This window comes from Podarcis bocagei (assembly GCF_964188305.1).
Source record: "Podarcis bocagei genome assembly, chromosome: 5".
Lineage (NCBI taxonomy): Eukaryota > Metazoa > Chordata > Lepidosauria > Squamata > Lacertidae > Podarcis > Podarcis bocagei.
This window is the reverse complement of record NC_138129.1, coordinates 27,876,079-27,892,132: the sequence shown is the minus strand read 5'-3', so window position 1 is coordinate 27,892,132 and position 16,054 is coordinate 27,876,079. Positions and strand designations below refer to the sequence as shown.

General features: G+C 42.8%; 1 protein-coding gene across 17 annotated transcripts in view; it reads right to left on the bottom strand.

Moving 5' to 3' along the window:
• Positions 1-16,054, bottom strand: part of PTPRT (protein tyrosine phosphatase receptor type T) — a 614,745-nt gene that overhangs the window by 172,323 nt on the left and 426,368 nt on the right. For all 17 annotated transcript variants that reach the window (XM_081195978.1, XM_081195992.1, XM_081195980.1 and 14 more), the window contains exons 8-9: positions 1,833-2,129; positions 1,424-1,533 (exon numbers count right to left, since the gene is read on the bottom strand). In XM_081195978.1, coding sequence (XP_081052104.1) covers positions 1,424-1,533; positions 1,833-2,129 — 407 coding nt within the window. The remainder of the gene's footprint in view (positions 1-1,423; positions 1,534-1,832; positions 2,130-16,054) is intronic.

The window sequence follows — 16,054 nt, the reverse complement described above, 5'->3', positions numbered from 1 at the left end:
TGCAGCTTATTATCTGCCTTCACATTCTGGGATCTGCAACACACCTGTCATGCCAAACAGTGAAACAAAACAGTATTGTCTTAATTCATTTGCAAACCATTTCCCGTGTACCAATCTGCCATGTGCCTCAGCTGCAATGTTCAACACTAATGCCTCATGTAGCTGAGGATTTCCTTTGCCCAGACATTGCAAGGAAGAACAAATTGTGGAAGCCTTTTAGTGACATGTGCAAACATCCACCAGAGACTCAGCTGAAACTATTCAACTCAATTTCTTACTTTGACCCAAACCACTTTCGAAAATCATGTTTCCAGATGTGAGAGGCTCAGCACATTAACCTTGCTGCAAACAGCCAGCCCTCTGCCATCTGTTTTTACAGCACAGACAACTGGTAGAATTGCTACAGTCATAGAAGTGGTTGAAATGAGACGCAACAGGCAAGATCGTATTCTACCTTAAAATATTTTCTTTCAGTGCATCAAATGGGCCTTTCAAGAAAATTATAGGCAGGAAACTAGATGGAATTTTAGTATTCACATTTAATCCCTTGCTGCTGTCATACAGAGTTCAGGACCTAAGTTTTGTACAAGAGTTCATGAACTTCATTTGGCTACCTTGTCAACACTGCTGATTTTTCACTTCCTCTATTTTATATTGGTAATGATTACCCCACTCTTGAGCACACAGGACTCTCAGAGTGGATTAAAATTAAAGTAATAATGATATCCTGCCCACAGGCAACCCCATCTCTCCTCCCCCCCCCCCGTTCTCTGCTATGGCCGTTATCCATTATGATGTGGATAATGATCCCAAAAGACTATTATTTCACTTAACAGAAAAGCTCAGGGAAATTTGTATGCAGGCCAAGAGTACATATTGTAAGGACTGTGGGTTGTTTCCAACCCAGAAAGGATTTCTACCAACAACTCAACTCATACGAAAAGAGGATATTTGTTTTCCCCTAGAGAACAAAAGGAATTACAGTGAGAAGTAAAATGACTAGATGTGGTCTGCAGGCCCTAAGATTCCAAGCAGTTATTAGCAAATACATTGTCATACAGCAAATGCCAGACACTGCACAGAGAAGGTGCAAGGTGGATGCCATTATCTATGAACCTATATCAGAAGATGACCACCAACTGGTGGGCATGAGACAATATCAGCCACACAGATTTAAGTGTAAATGCATTTGTACATGCAATGCAGTAAAACTACTCATGTAGTGCTAATTATACCTGGAAATAAGGCAGCGCCTAGGCCTCTTTTATTCCAGAGTTTTGGTCTGCAGTATTTTTCATAGATTTTTCTTCCCAACACCAGATGCAGGCCTTGGGACACACAGCCAACACCTAAAAGGCGTCTACACCACATTCACCACAGGTAGAAGTACATCTTGCATCATCTAACAATCAATTCCCCTTACCTCATAGAGTGTAATTATCCCATTAGTCTCATTTGGTGGCTTCCACTGAACATAGATCTTCTCTTCAAAAGGTCCACCCTGAATCGATTCAAGGGGAACAGGTCCAGGAACTAGGAAGGACATGAGAAAAAGCAGTTATTGTTTACAATACTTATACCTTCTTCTTCTAAAATTTCCACCCACAAGAAAGGAGTATTCAGAAATGCTCAGGTCATCAACTTAAATAGGGCATTCAGGGCTAGTTACAAGATTGTGATATACATTTTTATTTTTATTGATTATTTTTATTATTGCCTCCCTTGCATTTTGTGGCTGTCTATGTGTGTGCACGTGTACACACTGATAATCACAACTTGTGTTTTCAACTACTTTAACATTTTAAGTCATTAGCGCTTTCTTTTTTCCTTACCATCCTCCTCAGTTTGAACTAGCAGCTCTTCACTCTCCATCTTGCCCTCTGGGTTTGAAAGAGCCAACCTCAGTCGGATAGTCATGAATGGTCGCAGTCCCCGCAAAGTATAGTGTGATGACGTCTGAATTAGTTCCTCTGCCTCATATTTCTGCTGGTTGAACACATACTGGTAATGGACTGTCAGGTTATAGCTGTGGCAACGAGTCACAGCATATCCGAAGGGCTCCCACTGCAAGGTCAGCTGCCGAGATCGGATGTCAACAACCTCCACATTCTGTGGACCGTGTACAGGATCTGTGGAGCAAGCACATGGTCTTTAGGTAAGTAGGCATCCAACAGGTACACCTTTCTCTCTTCTCATATGTTAAGTTTGCTGGTAGAAATACATTAAGGTTACTTAAATAAATAATAGTTGTTCTATTTAAGTACTTGATGAAAAACTCAGTTATTTTGGTCAGAGAGGCAATTAATCATAGGGAAGAAAAGCTGAAGGACTTATAGGATGGGATTGTCTGGGTCAATGAATGGTCAATAATGTCACTTATTATATTTTCGTACCACAGAAGTTGCCATTTGAATTTCTTCATCAGGAATCAAAATGCCTTGGGTACTCTCAGGGGAATCATGAATTCATATTATAAAACAGTTTAAGGTACAAAAATCTCAAAGCAGTGTACAAAATAATGAAAAGCAAACAATGCATAATAAAACAACACTAGCATAAAGCAAAATTTCATACCTGCACCATGACCAGTAACTAATATCACTAGTATGAAGATGCAGAAAACTTTTAATACCAGAAATGTATTTTTAACTTCACAACACTCCTATGGTCTCTACAACAGTGTGTGCAAAATGCTTTGAACAAATGACAATGACCATGTAATGTGTTGCTTGACTCATTCCATGAAGCCTATGCAGACATACCATCTGCAGACATATTAGCACAGTGAATCTTCTTCAGTCCTTATAACATCTTGTTGTTTGGATTAGGTAAATAGTTTTCTTCCAGCACTAACATGCATTAAAAATGTTTGGTGTACACTAACAGGGCTACTGAACTCATTTAAATAGATGTCCTGGTGCTTTTCAGCCACCGTTCTTGTATGGAGGTAATTTAGAAGAGAAAAGTAATTACAAGGAGACAAAATTGCATTCTCTTTGGCTTTCTGTGACCTCTGCAAAATGTAACCTGGTCATAATTTACTCAGATTTGCTGCCTCATTATGCATCCAAGCCACAATGCATGTTCATGTGGTGAACAGAAAGCCAACGATATATGGGATTCCTTTCATAAGATCAACAAATAGAGCTTGCTTTGTAGCAGCTGAAGCCCCGTGCAGAAGATAAATGCTGTTTATGTGTGTGTCTTAAGGATTATCTCCACTGGATTTGCTACATGACTGACTGCCATCACTGGATGTGAGATCTGTAGAAGAGCCAACACACATTCAGCCCAAATAGTGTCGGATTTACGTATAAGCTAAACAAGCTATAACTTAGGGCCCCACTCTCTTGCCCCCTCTAAATATGTTGTCGTTTAGTCGTGTCCGACTCTTCGTGACCCCATGGACCAGAGCACGCCAGGCACTCCTATCTTCCACTGCCTCCCGCAGTTTGGTCAAACTCATGTTGGTAGCTTCGAGAACACTGTCCAACCATCTCGTCCTCTGTCATCCCCTTCTCCTAGTGCCCTCAATCTTTCCCAGCATCAGGGTCTTTTCCAGGGAGTCTTCTCTTCTCATGAGGCGGATAAAGTATTGGAGCCTCAGCTTCACGATCTGTCCTTCCAGTGAGCACTCAGGGCTGATTTCCTTCAGAATGGAGAGGTTTGATCTTCTTGCAGTCCATGGGACTCTCAAGATTCACCAGCACCATAATTCAAAAGCATCAATTCTTCGGCGATCAGCCTTCTTTATGGTCCAGCTCTCACTTCCATACGTCACTACTGGGAAAACCATAGCTTGAGCTATGCAGACCTTTGTCAGCAATGTGATGTCTCTGCTTTTTAAGATGCTGTCTAGGTTTGTGATTGCTTTTCTCCCAAGAAGCAGGTGTCTTTTAATTTCGTGACTGCTGTCACCATCTGCAGTGATCATGGAGCCCAAGAAAGTAAAATCTCTCACTGCCTCCATTTCTTCCCCTTCTATTTGCCAGGAGGTGATGGGACCAGTGGCCATGATCTTAGTTTTTTTGATGTTGAGCTTCAGACCATATTTTGTGCTCTCCTCTTCTAATTCTAATTATAAGCGGCTTATTTGTAACATGCTTTGAACTGCATTACCTGTTGTTTCTGTCTTCTATTAGAAAGAAAGCATGCAAGCTTTCACCATATGACCCCAACAGCCCATTGTGCATATCTTAACTTTTTGAACATTAAAGTGTGCGTTGTTCTTGAAAGGCTCTTAAAGCAGCTTACAAAATTTGATGCACCTGTTCCTCAGGCTCACAATCTAAAGATCCTTGGCACATGAGGAAAAAGGAATGGGAGAGAAGAGGAGAAAGCAAATTCCAGTACACGCCAGTGTTCATGGTAGTTTGTCACTGTGTTACACTTCAGAGGAGCAGTCCCTTCCCAGAAGCACTCTTCATCCCCAAATCATATCCAGTGGCAACATCTAGGTTAGGAAGTCAGGGCAACTCTTGCCACCCAGTTCTTCCTGAGAGAGCTGGCTTGTGACCAGCTTAAATCATCACAGGAAGGGTCTTGTTACCTTCATCCCTTGCAGATGTCAGTGGTGGTACATTATTATGAATGCAATAATATACAATATTACTGTGTGCATTTCGATACTGTGTACAGTAAAACTCAAATACTGTATTCACCAACTGTTCACCATGAGAGCACATATGGACATGCATACCATAGTGATAGATTATATATAATTTCCACTCATAATTCCTCTTTTTCTCATAACTCTTCTACTGACATCAGGCTGGTGCCATCACTGTACTCTTTTTGGCACCTACTTAAAGCATTTTTGTTAAAGCATACCTATCCAGACATGTAGAAGTTACATGTGTTTAAATCTGACTTTAGCTTTTTCTATAAGTTTAATGAGTTTTGAATGTTTTTAAATGCCTACTTTTAACTGTTTTTACTGATAATTTTAAAGAGTTTCTTTTTCCAAACCTCTTTGAGGTGTTACTGCTATCAGGTGGTATTTACATTTTGTTAAATAAAAAAATATTTCAAGGTGTTATAAAATTATATTGCCTGCTAATTCTATATTCTCCTTGTATTAGTTTGTAGAAGCAAAATATATAAGAAAGATATTTTATTTTTTTAAAAAATAATAATAACAAAACACACAAAAAACTAAGGAAACCTGTAGACATCTGTCCTAAAAACCACATGTGACATGAAGAAGAAAATCTAAAAATTGTTGCAGAAGAGAACAAGCAAAACATTGTTTTTACTTCTGCTCATGAACAAGGAATAGATTTGTTGAGCAGCTGGTGTGCTGTTTCTATCTATGAAATAGATGACCATTTTTTTTGAAGGAAAAAAGCTTCAATATAGTCACATTTATTTTGAAGCCTGTTTTAACAAATACAAATTTGGCTCAACATTCTAAATATGCAAAATAATTTTATCTTGCATGGATGGGGAAACAGGCCCGGTGTGCTGCTATTTTAAAGAAGTGTTTAATTTATTTTTATTTTTAAAGTATCTTGTGAGCTGCACTTCTGGGCAAAGCCAGAACAACTCATAACATTATAAAGCAGTACAGATAGGGTCAGGGCTGTCGTAAGCATATGCGGTGCTGGGCTGCAAAGATCCGCCCAGCCCCCCCCCCCCAGTTGCCCAGTCCCAGGCACGTAGGAGGGCAGAGTTGGAAGGCCACTTCAGCATCTTGCTGGCTCGGTTGCCCCCCAACTCACAGTGCAGAGCCGCCTGCAGCAGAAGAGCCTGCTGCGGCGCTCTAATCGACAGGCGGGCTCTTCCCTGGACTCAACTCTTGGGCCCTGGACTCTTGGCCTGGCACTTCTGAAAGCCCAGCGCCTGGGTGCCCCGCACCCCTAGTGCCTATGAGTAAGACGGCCCTGGATAGGGTAAAATTCAACATAGCACTAAGGAGATTGTTCCATCAGTGGAAGCCTTTCTGCCTGCCAACCAGAATGAACTCCTCTTTCCTCTCCCTTCACTCTCTTTTAAGGGTTCTCCTAATTCTCCAGAGCAGATTTGGTGGAGTTGAAAGGAATGTGTGAGAGGAGAAGCCCCATGCACTTTCTTTTGCTACCAGAACTGGACAGTTGAATATGACCCATATAAAATAAACATGACAACAACAATGATGCTAGCAATCTTAAAAACCTAGGCCAGCTGGAATGGTTTACAAATATCAATATCAATTACAACCCAACCAACAGAACTGTCAATACTAAAATATAACCAATGCTAAGATAGCAGCTTTTAAGAGGAAGTGTTTCAAGAGAGAGAGAGGCTTTTAAGACTGACTTAAAAATTAGCAAACACACCACAAATTCAAATTCAAAACTTTATTAGCAAAGCCAACAGGCCACAGCTGTACAAGAGTTAAAAGTGAGAATAGGGATAAAAGGAAGAAAAGAACAGGCAAAGGAGGTCCGTCGGGTGAACAGGTCTGTCACTCAGATGGTGGCCCTCAATTTCGCAGCTCTCTCGATGTACCTCGCGACCTGCAAACACACCACACATTTAACACACTTCTTATACCGCTTCACCAGCCATGGCTTCTCCCAGAGAATCCTGTGAACCATCCTTTGTTAGAGGTGTTGGGAATTGTGGCTGTGAGGGGTGTCCTAGCAACTCTTAACACCCTTAACAAACTATAGTGCCCAGCTGGCTGGTGCTGATGGGAGCTACTGTTTAACAATATCTGGAAAGCCACGTTCCCCATCTCTGCTCTAGAATATCCAGCAGCTGTATTCAAAAAGGATAACCAAATAAGGCCTGCCTACGGGAATAGGCACTTGGACTATTCACAAGGAGGCAAGTGTGGAAATGTACTGCCACCCAGCTTAAATCACAAGGAGAATACAAGCATTACGACCACCCTACCTGCCTGAGACTTTGGTACCTGAAAAAAACACACCTGTTCCCATATCCACCTGTCTGGGAACTTAGGTCAGCAGATGAGGCTTTCCTCGGGTACCACCAAATTCAGGTGGTTGACAACCAGAGAGGGCGAGTTTTTAATTGTGGAACCCCCATTTTTTAAAATGCTTATATATTGCATGGCCACCCTTCAGTTGTGAAAGAGTGCTTTTCTAGACTTGAATATCAAAACTACTATGGTAAGTGAGATCTGGAACTGGTATACTTTGGGGCCTGTACACTCCACCTACTCAAAGCTATTTGGTCCTGACAGCGGTAGCCAGGTATCCCTTCACCTGGATGTCCAAGGCTGTCAAGGACAAGGTTGTGTGCGAGTCTTCTAGGACTTTGAGCCTGAGTTGTTTACAAAGCCTCTCCTCCTCCCGGAGGGGAGGGGTTGCGATCTGGAGCCGTTCTCGCACTTCACAGGGGGCGTTCCGGCCCCTGCTTGCCGTCATTGCTGCCGCACCACGCTCCCCAGTTAGTCTTCCAATTGTAGGGAAGCTCGGGGGCGGGGTTTAGCTGTTCAAATGCGGCCGCGGCAGCTCTTTCCCCTCATTGTGCTGCCGGGTTTCAACAGGTCAAGACTGGAGGACAGGACGTCGTCGCTCGCTCTTTTGCAGGCAGAAGGAAGCTCCAGGAGGCAACAGCAGCTTGCAAAGTGGGTGCTTGTGACCAGCTCCGGCTGTGAGGTTTGGTGGCGTGGCTGTGTGGGGTTTTTTTGCCCTTGGGTGGATGATTCTGACTGAGAGAGTGTGTGTGCCTTGCCATTTCCCCAGTGTTAGCATTACTTTTGAAGCGGGGCTGATTTTGAGGTGAGAGTGTGTGACAGTTAGGCATTGGAATATGTTGCTGGTGTATGGAAGGGCAGGGTGTGGCCATCACCTACCCCTTCACTTTATGGGTATTCCATTAAAGGAATCCGGCGGTCGTGGATCCTGTCCAATGCCCTGCTGTGGCTGGGGGCCATGGCATGACCCTCGGTGACATCAGGGGAGAGCTTACAGTTGTATTTGCATCAACAGGCTCCCCCTACTGGTAGTTAACCCTTGTTAGACTCACCCCTCCCTGAGGGGGTAGAGTCAAGCTCTGCTGTTTATCCAATGCCTAAGCCAATACCTCTCACATGCTGTAATCAATAAAGTTGTGGCCTTTTCTAGCCCATTAACCTTATATACTGTGTCCTTGTGTCTTTCTTATCCCCAAGCAGGTGGGGGAGGGTGGTGGTCCTTGAATCAGAACCCGGTTTGTGCAGACTAGGCTCATGGAATTAAGAATCCTGTTTTGTTTGAAGCAAAGGTTGCTATTTCTTCAAAAGTGTCATTTCGAGCATCTGCCCAAATGTAACTAAACAATATTTTAATCCACATGCTTCAGTTAAACGAGTGCAGGTTTCTCATGCAGAGACTGATAGCTTTTCCAACCCCATGGTTCCTGTAATACTGCACAAAGCACAACAGAATAAGCATGTAAAGCAATTAATCAAAGAGGGATTCTTAGCATGACTTTTCTAGAAATAAAAAAGAGAGAGACAAAGATGAGAACTAAGATCAATCTCTCTATTTTCTTCTTCTCCTGGTTGACATTAAAAATTGCTTTCTACACCATCCTTTTATTTATCACAGATGCCTAGCCAACAGGGGCTTACAAAATGTGAACAATAAATATTTCGGCAGCCAACTAACAGGCAATTAAAAGTGTACATTTCTGCAAAAAGAGCAACCTCCTGAAGAATAAAGACAGTGACAGAGTACGTCAAGCAAGTGAAGCAACAAAAGTGTCACATGATTCAAGCACCTTTTTCTACCTGTCATTCCCACCTGTAGCCAAAAGCAGCAGTTCAAACAGTGGTGACCCTTGTCCTCCAGAACAGGAATCAACCAACATAAATTCCACAGCCAAAGTCTTCCCAAGCTGTGATTCTCCAAGGCAGGTGCAGCCCACTAGCAATATTAGATGTCCCTCTATGGGGTTAATAAACCTGCGTGTTTTAGTTTTTGGTAGTTGTTGGTTGCCAAGCACCTCATAAGTTACAAACTGTGGCTGGTAAGCTGCATTTAGCTTTGCAAAACACAGTTTATTGTGCAGACCAAAACTATAGAGCACCGGCAGTCATATAGGTTGAGTAACCTTGAGCTACCCATTGGTGATTTAATTTCCCTTCCTAGTGGGTTCCTCTGATTTCTTTTTTCCTTTTGTTAGTGACCAGTGCCTGTCTTAAATTTTGTTACTGTGCAGTGCAAGCACTTTATAAATCATAATCGTTAGCTATCTGTTATTAATTACTCATAATGATTATGCAACATTGCACGTACACAGGCCTATAATACTTCCTAGGTCCCATAAGCAGCATTTACTGCCGTCAGATGGCCTTCTCCTAGCTTCAGAAAGTGTGTTCATATGACCAGCAGCCATTTATACTGATGGTTGCTTCAAAACTATTCTGCAGAAAACCACCCCACATGAACATCTATCATTATTTGAACCCAGACACTGGGATCATTATCTGAGGCCCTTCTTTGTGTGACGGCTCTGCGAGAGATCTGGAGGGCAGCCACATGAGAATGTGACTTTTCTGTGGTCGCTCCCCTGTTGCATAATAATAATAATAATAATAATAATAATAATAATAATAATAATAAAATTTATTATTATTTATACTCCACCCATCTGGCTGGGTTTCCCCAGCCACTCTGGGCAGCACATAAAAAATTGTAACACATTCAACATTAAAAATTTCCCAATACAGGGTTGCCTTCAGATGTCTTCTAAAAGTCAGTTATTTATATCCTTGACATCTGATGGGAGGGCATTCCACAGGGCGGGCGCCACTACTGAGAAGGCCCTCTGCCTGGTTCCCTCTCCCCAGGGAAACTCGTCTGGTGCCCTCATTAAGTATCTTTAGGTGCCAGGCGAAAACATTCCTCTTCTCCCAGGCCTTTGGCTAATGCAATCATCTACAGTGGTACCTTGGGTTACAGATGCTTCAGGTTACAGACGCTTCAGAATACAGACTCCACTAACCCAAAAATAGTACCTCAGGTTAAGAACTTTGCTTCAGGATGAGAACCGAAATCATGCTCTGGCGGCACGGCGGCAGCGGGAGGCCGCATTAGCTAAAGTGTTACCTCAGGTTAAGAACAGTTTCAGGTTAAGAACGGACCTCCAGAATGAATTAAGTTCTTAACCCGAGGTACCACTGTATTGTCTTTTAAACTGTGGGGGCACTGTTTTTGTTTGATACTATGGTATGTATTTTTGTGTTTTTATATTGTAAACCACCCTGAGGTCTTTGAATGAAGGGCAGTATGAAAAATAAATAAATAATATAGTGGCTTAATGCACAGCATCCATCTATCTATCTATCTCTCTCTATCTCTATCTCTATCTCTATATCTATCTATCTATCATCTATCTATCTATCTAATCACTATTAAGCTGGATCAATCTGAAACACATACGTTACTGCCAACTGCACATCTAATGATACCCAGTAGAATTTACCCAAGTCAAGGCATTCTATGTCCCCTGCTCAGTTTCTTAGGCATGGAGTGGGGGCAAGCATCAGTATGTGAGGTGCATTCATCTCTTTTTTTTCTTCGCAGTATTATATATTGATCTGAGAGATCAAAGGTGGAGAAGAGTTCTCTTTAAAAGCTATTCCATATGTCACGCTCATTTCTTTTCCTTCCGAATCGTCCCTGTGTATCTTACTGGAAGGAAACAGAATTTAATCAGTAGGCATCTACACCATTAATAAACTGTGCTGCGTGCCATCGACAGGGTCACAAAAGATGGGCTTTGGGGGGCTCAGAGCAATATGGACATCTTCTACTCAGTAGTGCTGTTTCATTAGTGACAGGAACAATTTCTTGCAATTAGACTCCTGCAGCAGGTAGTTAACCTAAAGGGCAGTGGCTGATTGTCTCCATTTAGCTCCATTGCTCAGCTGAAGCCTCTCATTCAGAGTGCTACGCTTTGATACGAGCTCTGCCTTCCCTCCCCCTCTGCTTGCCTGGCAGTAGGAGACAAAGCGGATAGCTGTTATTAACAAGAGCCTAAATCAAAATTCCCAATTCCACAGCTTGCTACAAACCAAAAAATCTCAGAACAGGAAAGAAACAAGAAAGAAAATCATCTTCATCCGTCAAAAAGGAATGTTAAGAAAAAGGAATAACAGAAAGTGGGATACTTCTAATTGTAGCAGATTCACAATAGTCAACTTTTTTCTTGAGATGATAATGAGGTCATCAGTGTAAGGGGAAATCGGGGCCTTCAAACAGAAGACAATATTATAGCAGGAGAGAGATCCAATTAAGGCATAAGAAGGGGTAATTGGCTTCAGCTAACCAAAAAGTGCTTCAGCGTCACACAGAAAGTAAAGATAGCCAGTCATGTTACTCCATAAGAATCTCTAAATCCACAACAGGGCAATACCTTAATTAGAAGAAGAAGAAGAGTTTGGATTTGATATCCCGCCTTTCACTCCCCTTCAGGAGTCTCAAAGCGGCTAACATTCTCCTTTCCCTTCCTCCCCCACAACAAACACTCTGTGAGGTGAGTGGGGCTGAGAGACTTCAGAGAAGTGAGACTGGCCCAAGGTCACCCAGCAGCTGCATGTGGAGGAGCGGAGACGCGAACCCGGTTCCCCAGATTACGAGACTACCGCTCTTAACCACTACACCACACTTAGGCCAACCAAAGCATCACAAAACAGTGTGCAAATTTTCAAATTCTCTGGTACTCTTAAACAAGCTAGGTGGTAAGCAGTGCAATGCAGGGAGAAGAAAGAAAAGGGGTTTTGGCTGTTGTTGAAACCATCTGGTCCATCTTAATATGCAGCGGCAGGAGAGATAGCAGACATATAAATGCAGGCTTTTTGGTTCCATGTAAGGTTGCACAAGGGGACGCAGGTGGCACTGTGACCCGGAAGCTGTACGCCAGCTCCCTTGGCCAGTAAAGCGAGATGAGTGCTGCAATCCCAGAGTCGGTCACGACTGGATCTAATGGTCAGGGGTCCCTTTACCTTTACCTTTAAGGTTGCACAAAAACCAGCTGGGGCCAAGAAGCATAACAATGGCCGATACTCCGTGTCTGAAAACACACAAGAGAACTCACTGTTACCCAGCACTGTCTCCATCTTTTGGCAAATATCAGCCATTGTTATACTTATTGTTCCTAGCAGGTCTTGGTGCAACCAGGTATATATGCCCATGCCCTCCTCCCATAGCCACACACTTTTCTTCCCACCCCACCCCACCCACACTTTTGCCATTAGTTCATGACACTCTAAATGTCATTCTAAATTCAGTCCAGGTTTGCTGCCATTGTTCACTATGACTGCAATAAACTATGCCACTCTCTTCCGGTGTATGTTTTGTACTTATTTTATTAAAGGTAAAGGTAAAGGACTCCTGACAGTTAAGTCCAATCACAGCTGACTCTGGGGTTGCGGCACTCATCTTGCTTTAAAGGCTGAAGGAGCCTGCGTTTGTCCACAGAAAGTTTTTCTGGGTCATGTGGCCAGCATGACTAAGCCGCTTCTGGCGCAACAGAACACAGAAACCAGAGCAGCACACGGAAATGCTGTTTACCTTCCCGCCAGAGTGGTACCTATTTATCTACTTGCACTTTGATGCGCTTTCAAACTGCTAGGTTGGCAGGAGCTGGACCGAGCAACAGGAGCTCACCCCGTCGCCAAGAGGCTCAGTGGTTTAGACCACAGCACCACCCGTGTCCCTACTTATTTTCTTACTTACTACTTATTACTGAGTCTGCTCTGTGAGGTCATTTTAATCGTGGCTTGATCTTGTAATATTCTTGAGCTTTCACCTGCCTATTATTTGGATTTTTATCTGTTGTTCTGCTTCAGCTCTTCAGCTTTTCTTTTTTCGATGTTATTGCTGCACAAGACTTACTGGCCCATTGTCTTCCTCCAAAAAACAGGCATGAATGTGGTAGTGGCTTCAGCACTTCATTAAATTATGTAACTACTGACATGCAGTGTTTTCTATCCCTAGCATAAAGCCTCCATACTGCACTGGGTAAGGAAGCCCTTCATTCCAAAGATCAGAACCTGACTAGACACATTTCACACTTTAATATATTGACGGCCAATTGATTTAAAAATAAAGGACTGAAAATATATTCTCCTCTCTTGCTTGTTCTCAGGCTGTTCTTGAGGAAAAATAACTCATTACCATGTTGTAATAAGCAAGCTGAGGTGGTATAACATATTCTATCAAATTCAGGAACTACAGAACTCCTGGTAATGAAAGCAGAGCAGAACTGATTTTTAAGATACTCAAACCACTGGAGGAATCAAATAGACAAGAGACTTAAGACCAGAGCTCTTTTTTCTGTTTTGAAAGCTACAGCTACACTATACATTTTAAGTGGTTTGAATTGAAAAGGAATCATACTTCAAAAAAAGCAAACAAAAATATTCTCCAAATTATATGGTCACACAGAATTAGAATCTTGCAGTAGAAAAAAGAGCAATCAGTTTTTTTAAAAAAAATTCCATGGTTCACATCCCTTGTATTCATTTCAGTCAGTTTTCCTTCTCTTTGAAACGTGGGTATGAAACGTTTTGTTGACCATAAATGCAAGGAGAAGGGTTATGAATGTTGCTTGTTTGAGCAATGTATAAGCTACAATTTTATATACACAACTGATGCCATATTTTACAGATAGTATAAGAAACACAAAATAAACAAAGAATATTATCTTCTACTGCTTTAGTCTAGAAGTATGTGACAGAGTTCTATCAGGCAGAAAATTAGTCTTTCAGTTGCAAGGCATGGGGATTCAAAGCTTATATTTATTTTGACCCTCCTTCACAAAGGTATTTAAATACTAATATTTCCCTTCCATTCATTGGAAGGGCTTTTTATGTAGCTGTGAGGACGTTACGTTCTTCATAATTCACAACTGTCACATTTGAGGCCAGGAAATCATTTCTCCTCTAGGCCAAACTAACTGGCAATGTTGGTTATTTTGTTCATTATATGTGGTTAATCTCATTTGTGTGAGCTATTATCTTCCCAAACCTGTTAACACTCCAGATGTTTTGGACTACAATTCCCATCATCCTTGACCATTTTCCATGCTGGCTGTAACTGATGGGAATTGGAGTCCATAACACCTGCAGGAGACCAGGTTGGAGAAGGCTGATGGTAAACCATGAAGCTGCCACTGGCGCGGGCAGTTTTATTCACACCTCTGCTTCCTGCATGGTATGATCTGCATCAGGCATAGGCAAACTCGGCCCTTCAGATGTTTTGAGACTAAAATTCCCATCATCCCTGACCACTGGTCCTGTTAGCTAGGGGTGATGGAAGTTGTAGTCTCAAAACATCCAGAGGGCCGAGTTTGCCTATGCCTGATCTAGATGGTGTAGATTAGGCCTGGGGCACATGCAATTGGCATGGGAAGAGCATCCTTTAGCAAATGAATCCTTTAAGATCATGACCACAAGAGGCAATTTACATAGTTATAATTCATCTTGGATCTATTTAAATACATTTTGGATTAGGTACCATTCAAAAACACTGATTTTTTTTTGTATGTCCCCCCTCCCATCTATATTAGTCTGTTGTTAACCTCATTGTAGCCGCATTATATAAAGATTTAAAAATAGCTCAATCCTTTGTCAAACCCAACACTCTAGTGCTCTCTAACCACAAAAGAACAAAAAGAACAATTAAAAATAAACCAGCACCCATCAACAATAAAAGATAATTACTGACTTTATTAAAAGCATCCATCATACATTCACCGAACTAGATATTATTTCAAAGCTAGGAATGGAATCTACATTATTAACTATTCTGAGGATTAATTATAAAAGAACGATTAAGAATGGTAACAGGGCTACATGACAGGAAGATTTCTCAATTTATTTAGGGAGCAAAGAGTAATACATTGCTTGCAACATTTAAAAAAAAATCAAGGGTCTGATTTATATGTAACTGTTGGGGACCGGCTGGATGATGAAGAGCGGTGGGAGGTGCCAGCCCAAGAACCCCCCAGGGATGACACAAAGGAAGAAGACTTAGAACCAGGGCAGTGGTGGTGGGACACAGGGAAGGGGGCACAGGAGGGGGCAAGGTGGGAGTGAGCATGGGGAGTCAGAAGAAGAACACCATTCCAGGACAGGACGGGGTGCCGAGGATCTCAGTTGGAGTGCAGACTCTGACCAAGAGGAGCCAGACGTTGCCTCAATTTCACAGCAGTGGGCAAGTCCTTCTAAAGTGGATTCTCCTCATCCACTGACATCATCATTGCAAAGAGCCTTGTACGTTGCTGAGCAATGGGCCAGACATGCCCAGAAGGAGGGTCCCTCTTCCTCACCATAGTTTACGTCTGCTTGGGAGGATTCCAGAGGCAGAGGGCTAGAGAAAGAAGCAGGGACCAGACCCCAGTCCCAGCAACATCTTCAACTAGCAGGGCCGCCTTACCCATAGGCACTAGGGGTGTGGGGCACCCGGGTGCCAGGCTCTCAGGGGCACCAGGCAGAGAGTCCAGGGCCCAAGAGTTGAGTCCGGGGAAGAGCCCACCCATCGGTCAGAGAACTGTAGCGGGCTCTTCTGCACCACGAGTTCGGGACGGAGCCAGTGAGACGCTGAGGTGGCTGGCCATCTCCACGCTCCTGGGACTGGGCAATTGGGGGGGCACCAGGAATATCTTTGTACCCCAGTGCCGCATACGCTTAAGACAGCCCTGTCAACTAGGGTAGTTGAGCCTAGGTGAAGGTGAACTCTGCTTTCTTTTTCTGAATAAAAAAGCTGACTTCCTGTTGAGTCTTGAGTCTTCATTCTGACCTGTGGGTGATCCTGCCTGCCTGACAGCTCTGACAGCAGCTTATATGAAAATGGACAGGCAAGCACATGTGGTTATTGTGGCCACTGGGAGTGTAAAAGTCGTCACTCTACATCCTGAGACAATTAGGCCACATATTGGGAAAGGTCAGAGTGAAAGCCACACACACACACACACACACACACACACACACACAATCAATCACTGAGTTTTCTCACTCTGTGAACATATAGAGCTTTGGTTTAAGCTCAGCATCATTTTTCAACTTCATTCTACATATTCAAACACAACAAATGGGCACAAATGGGCAATTGGG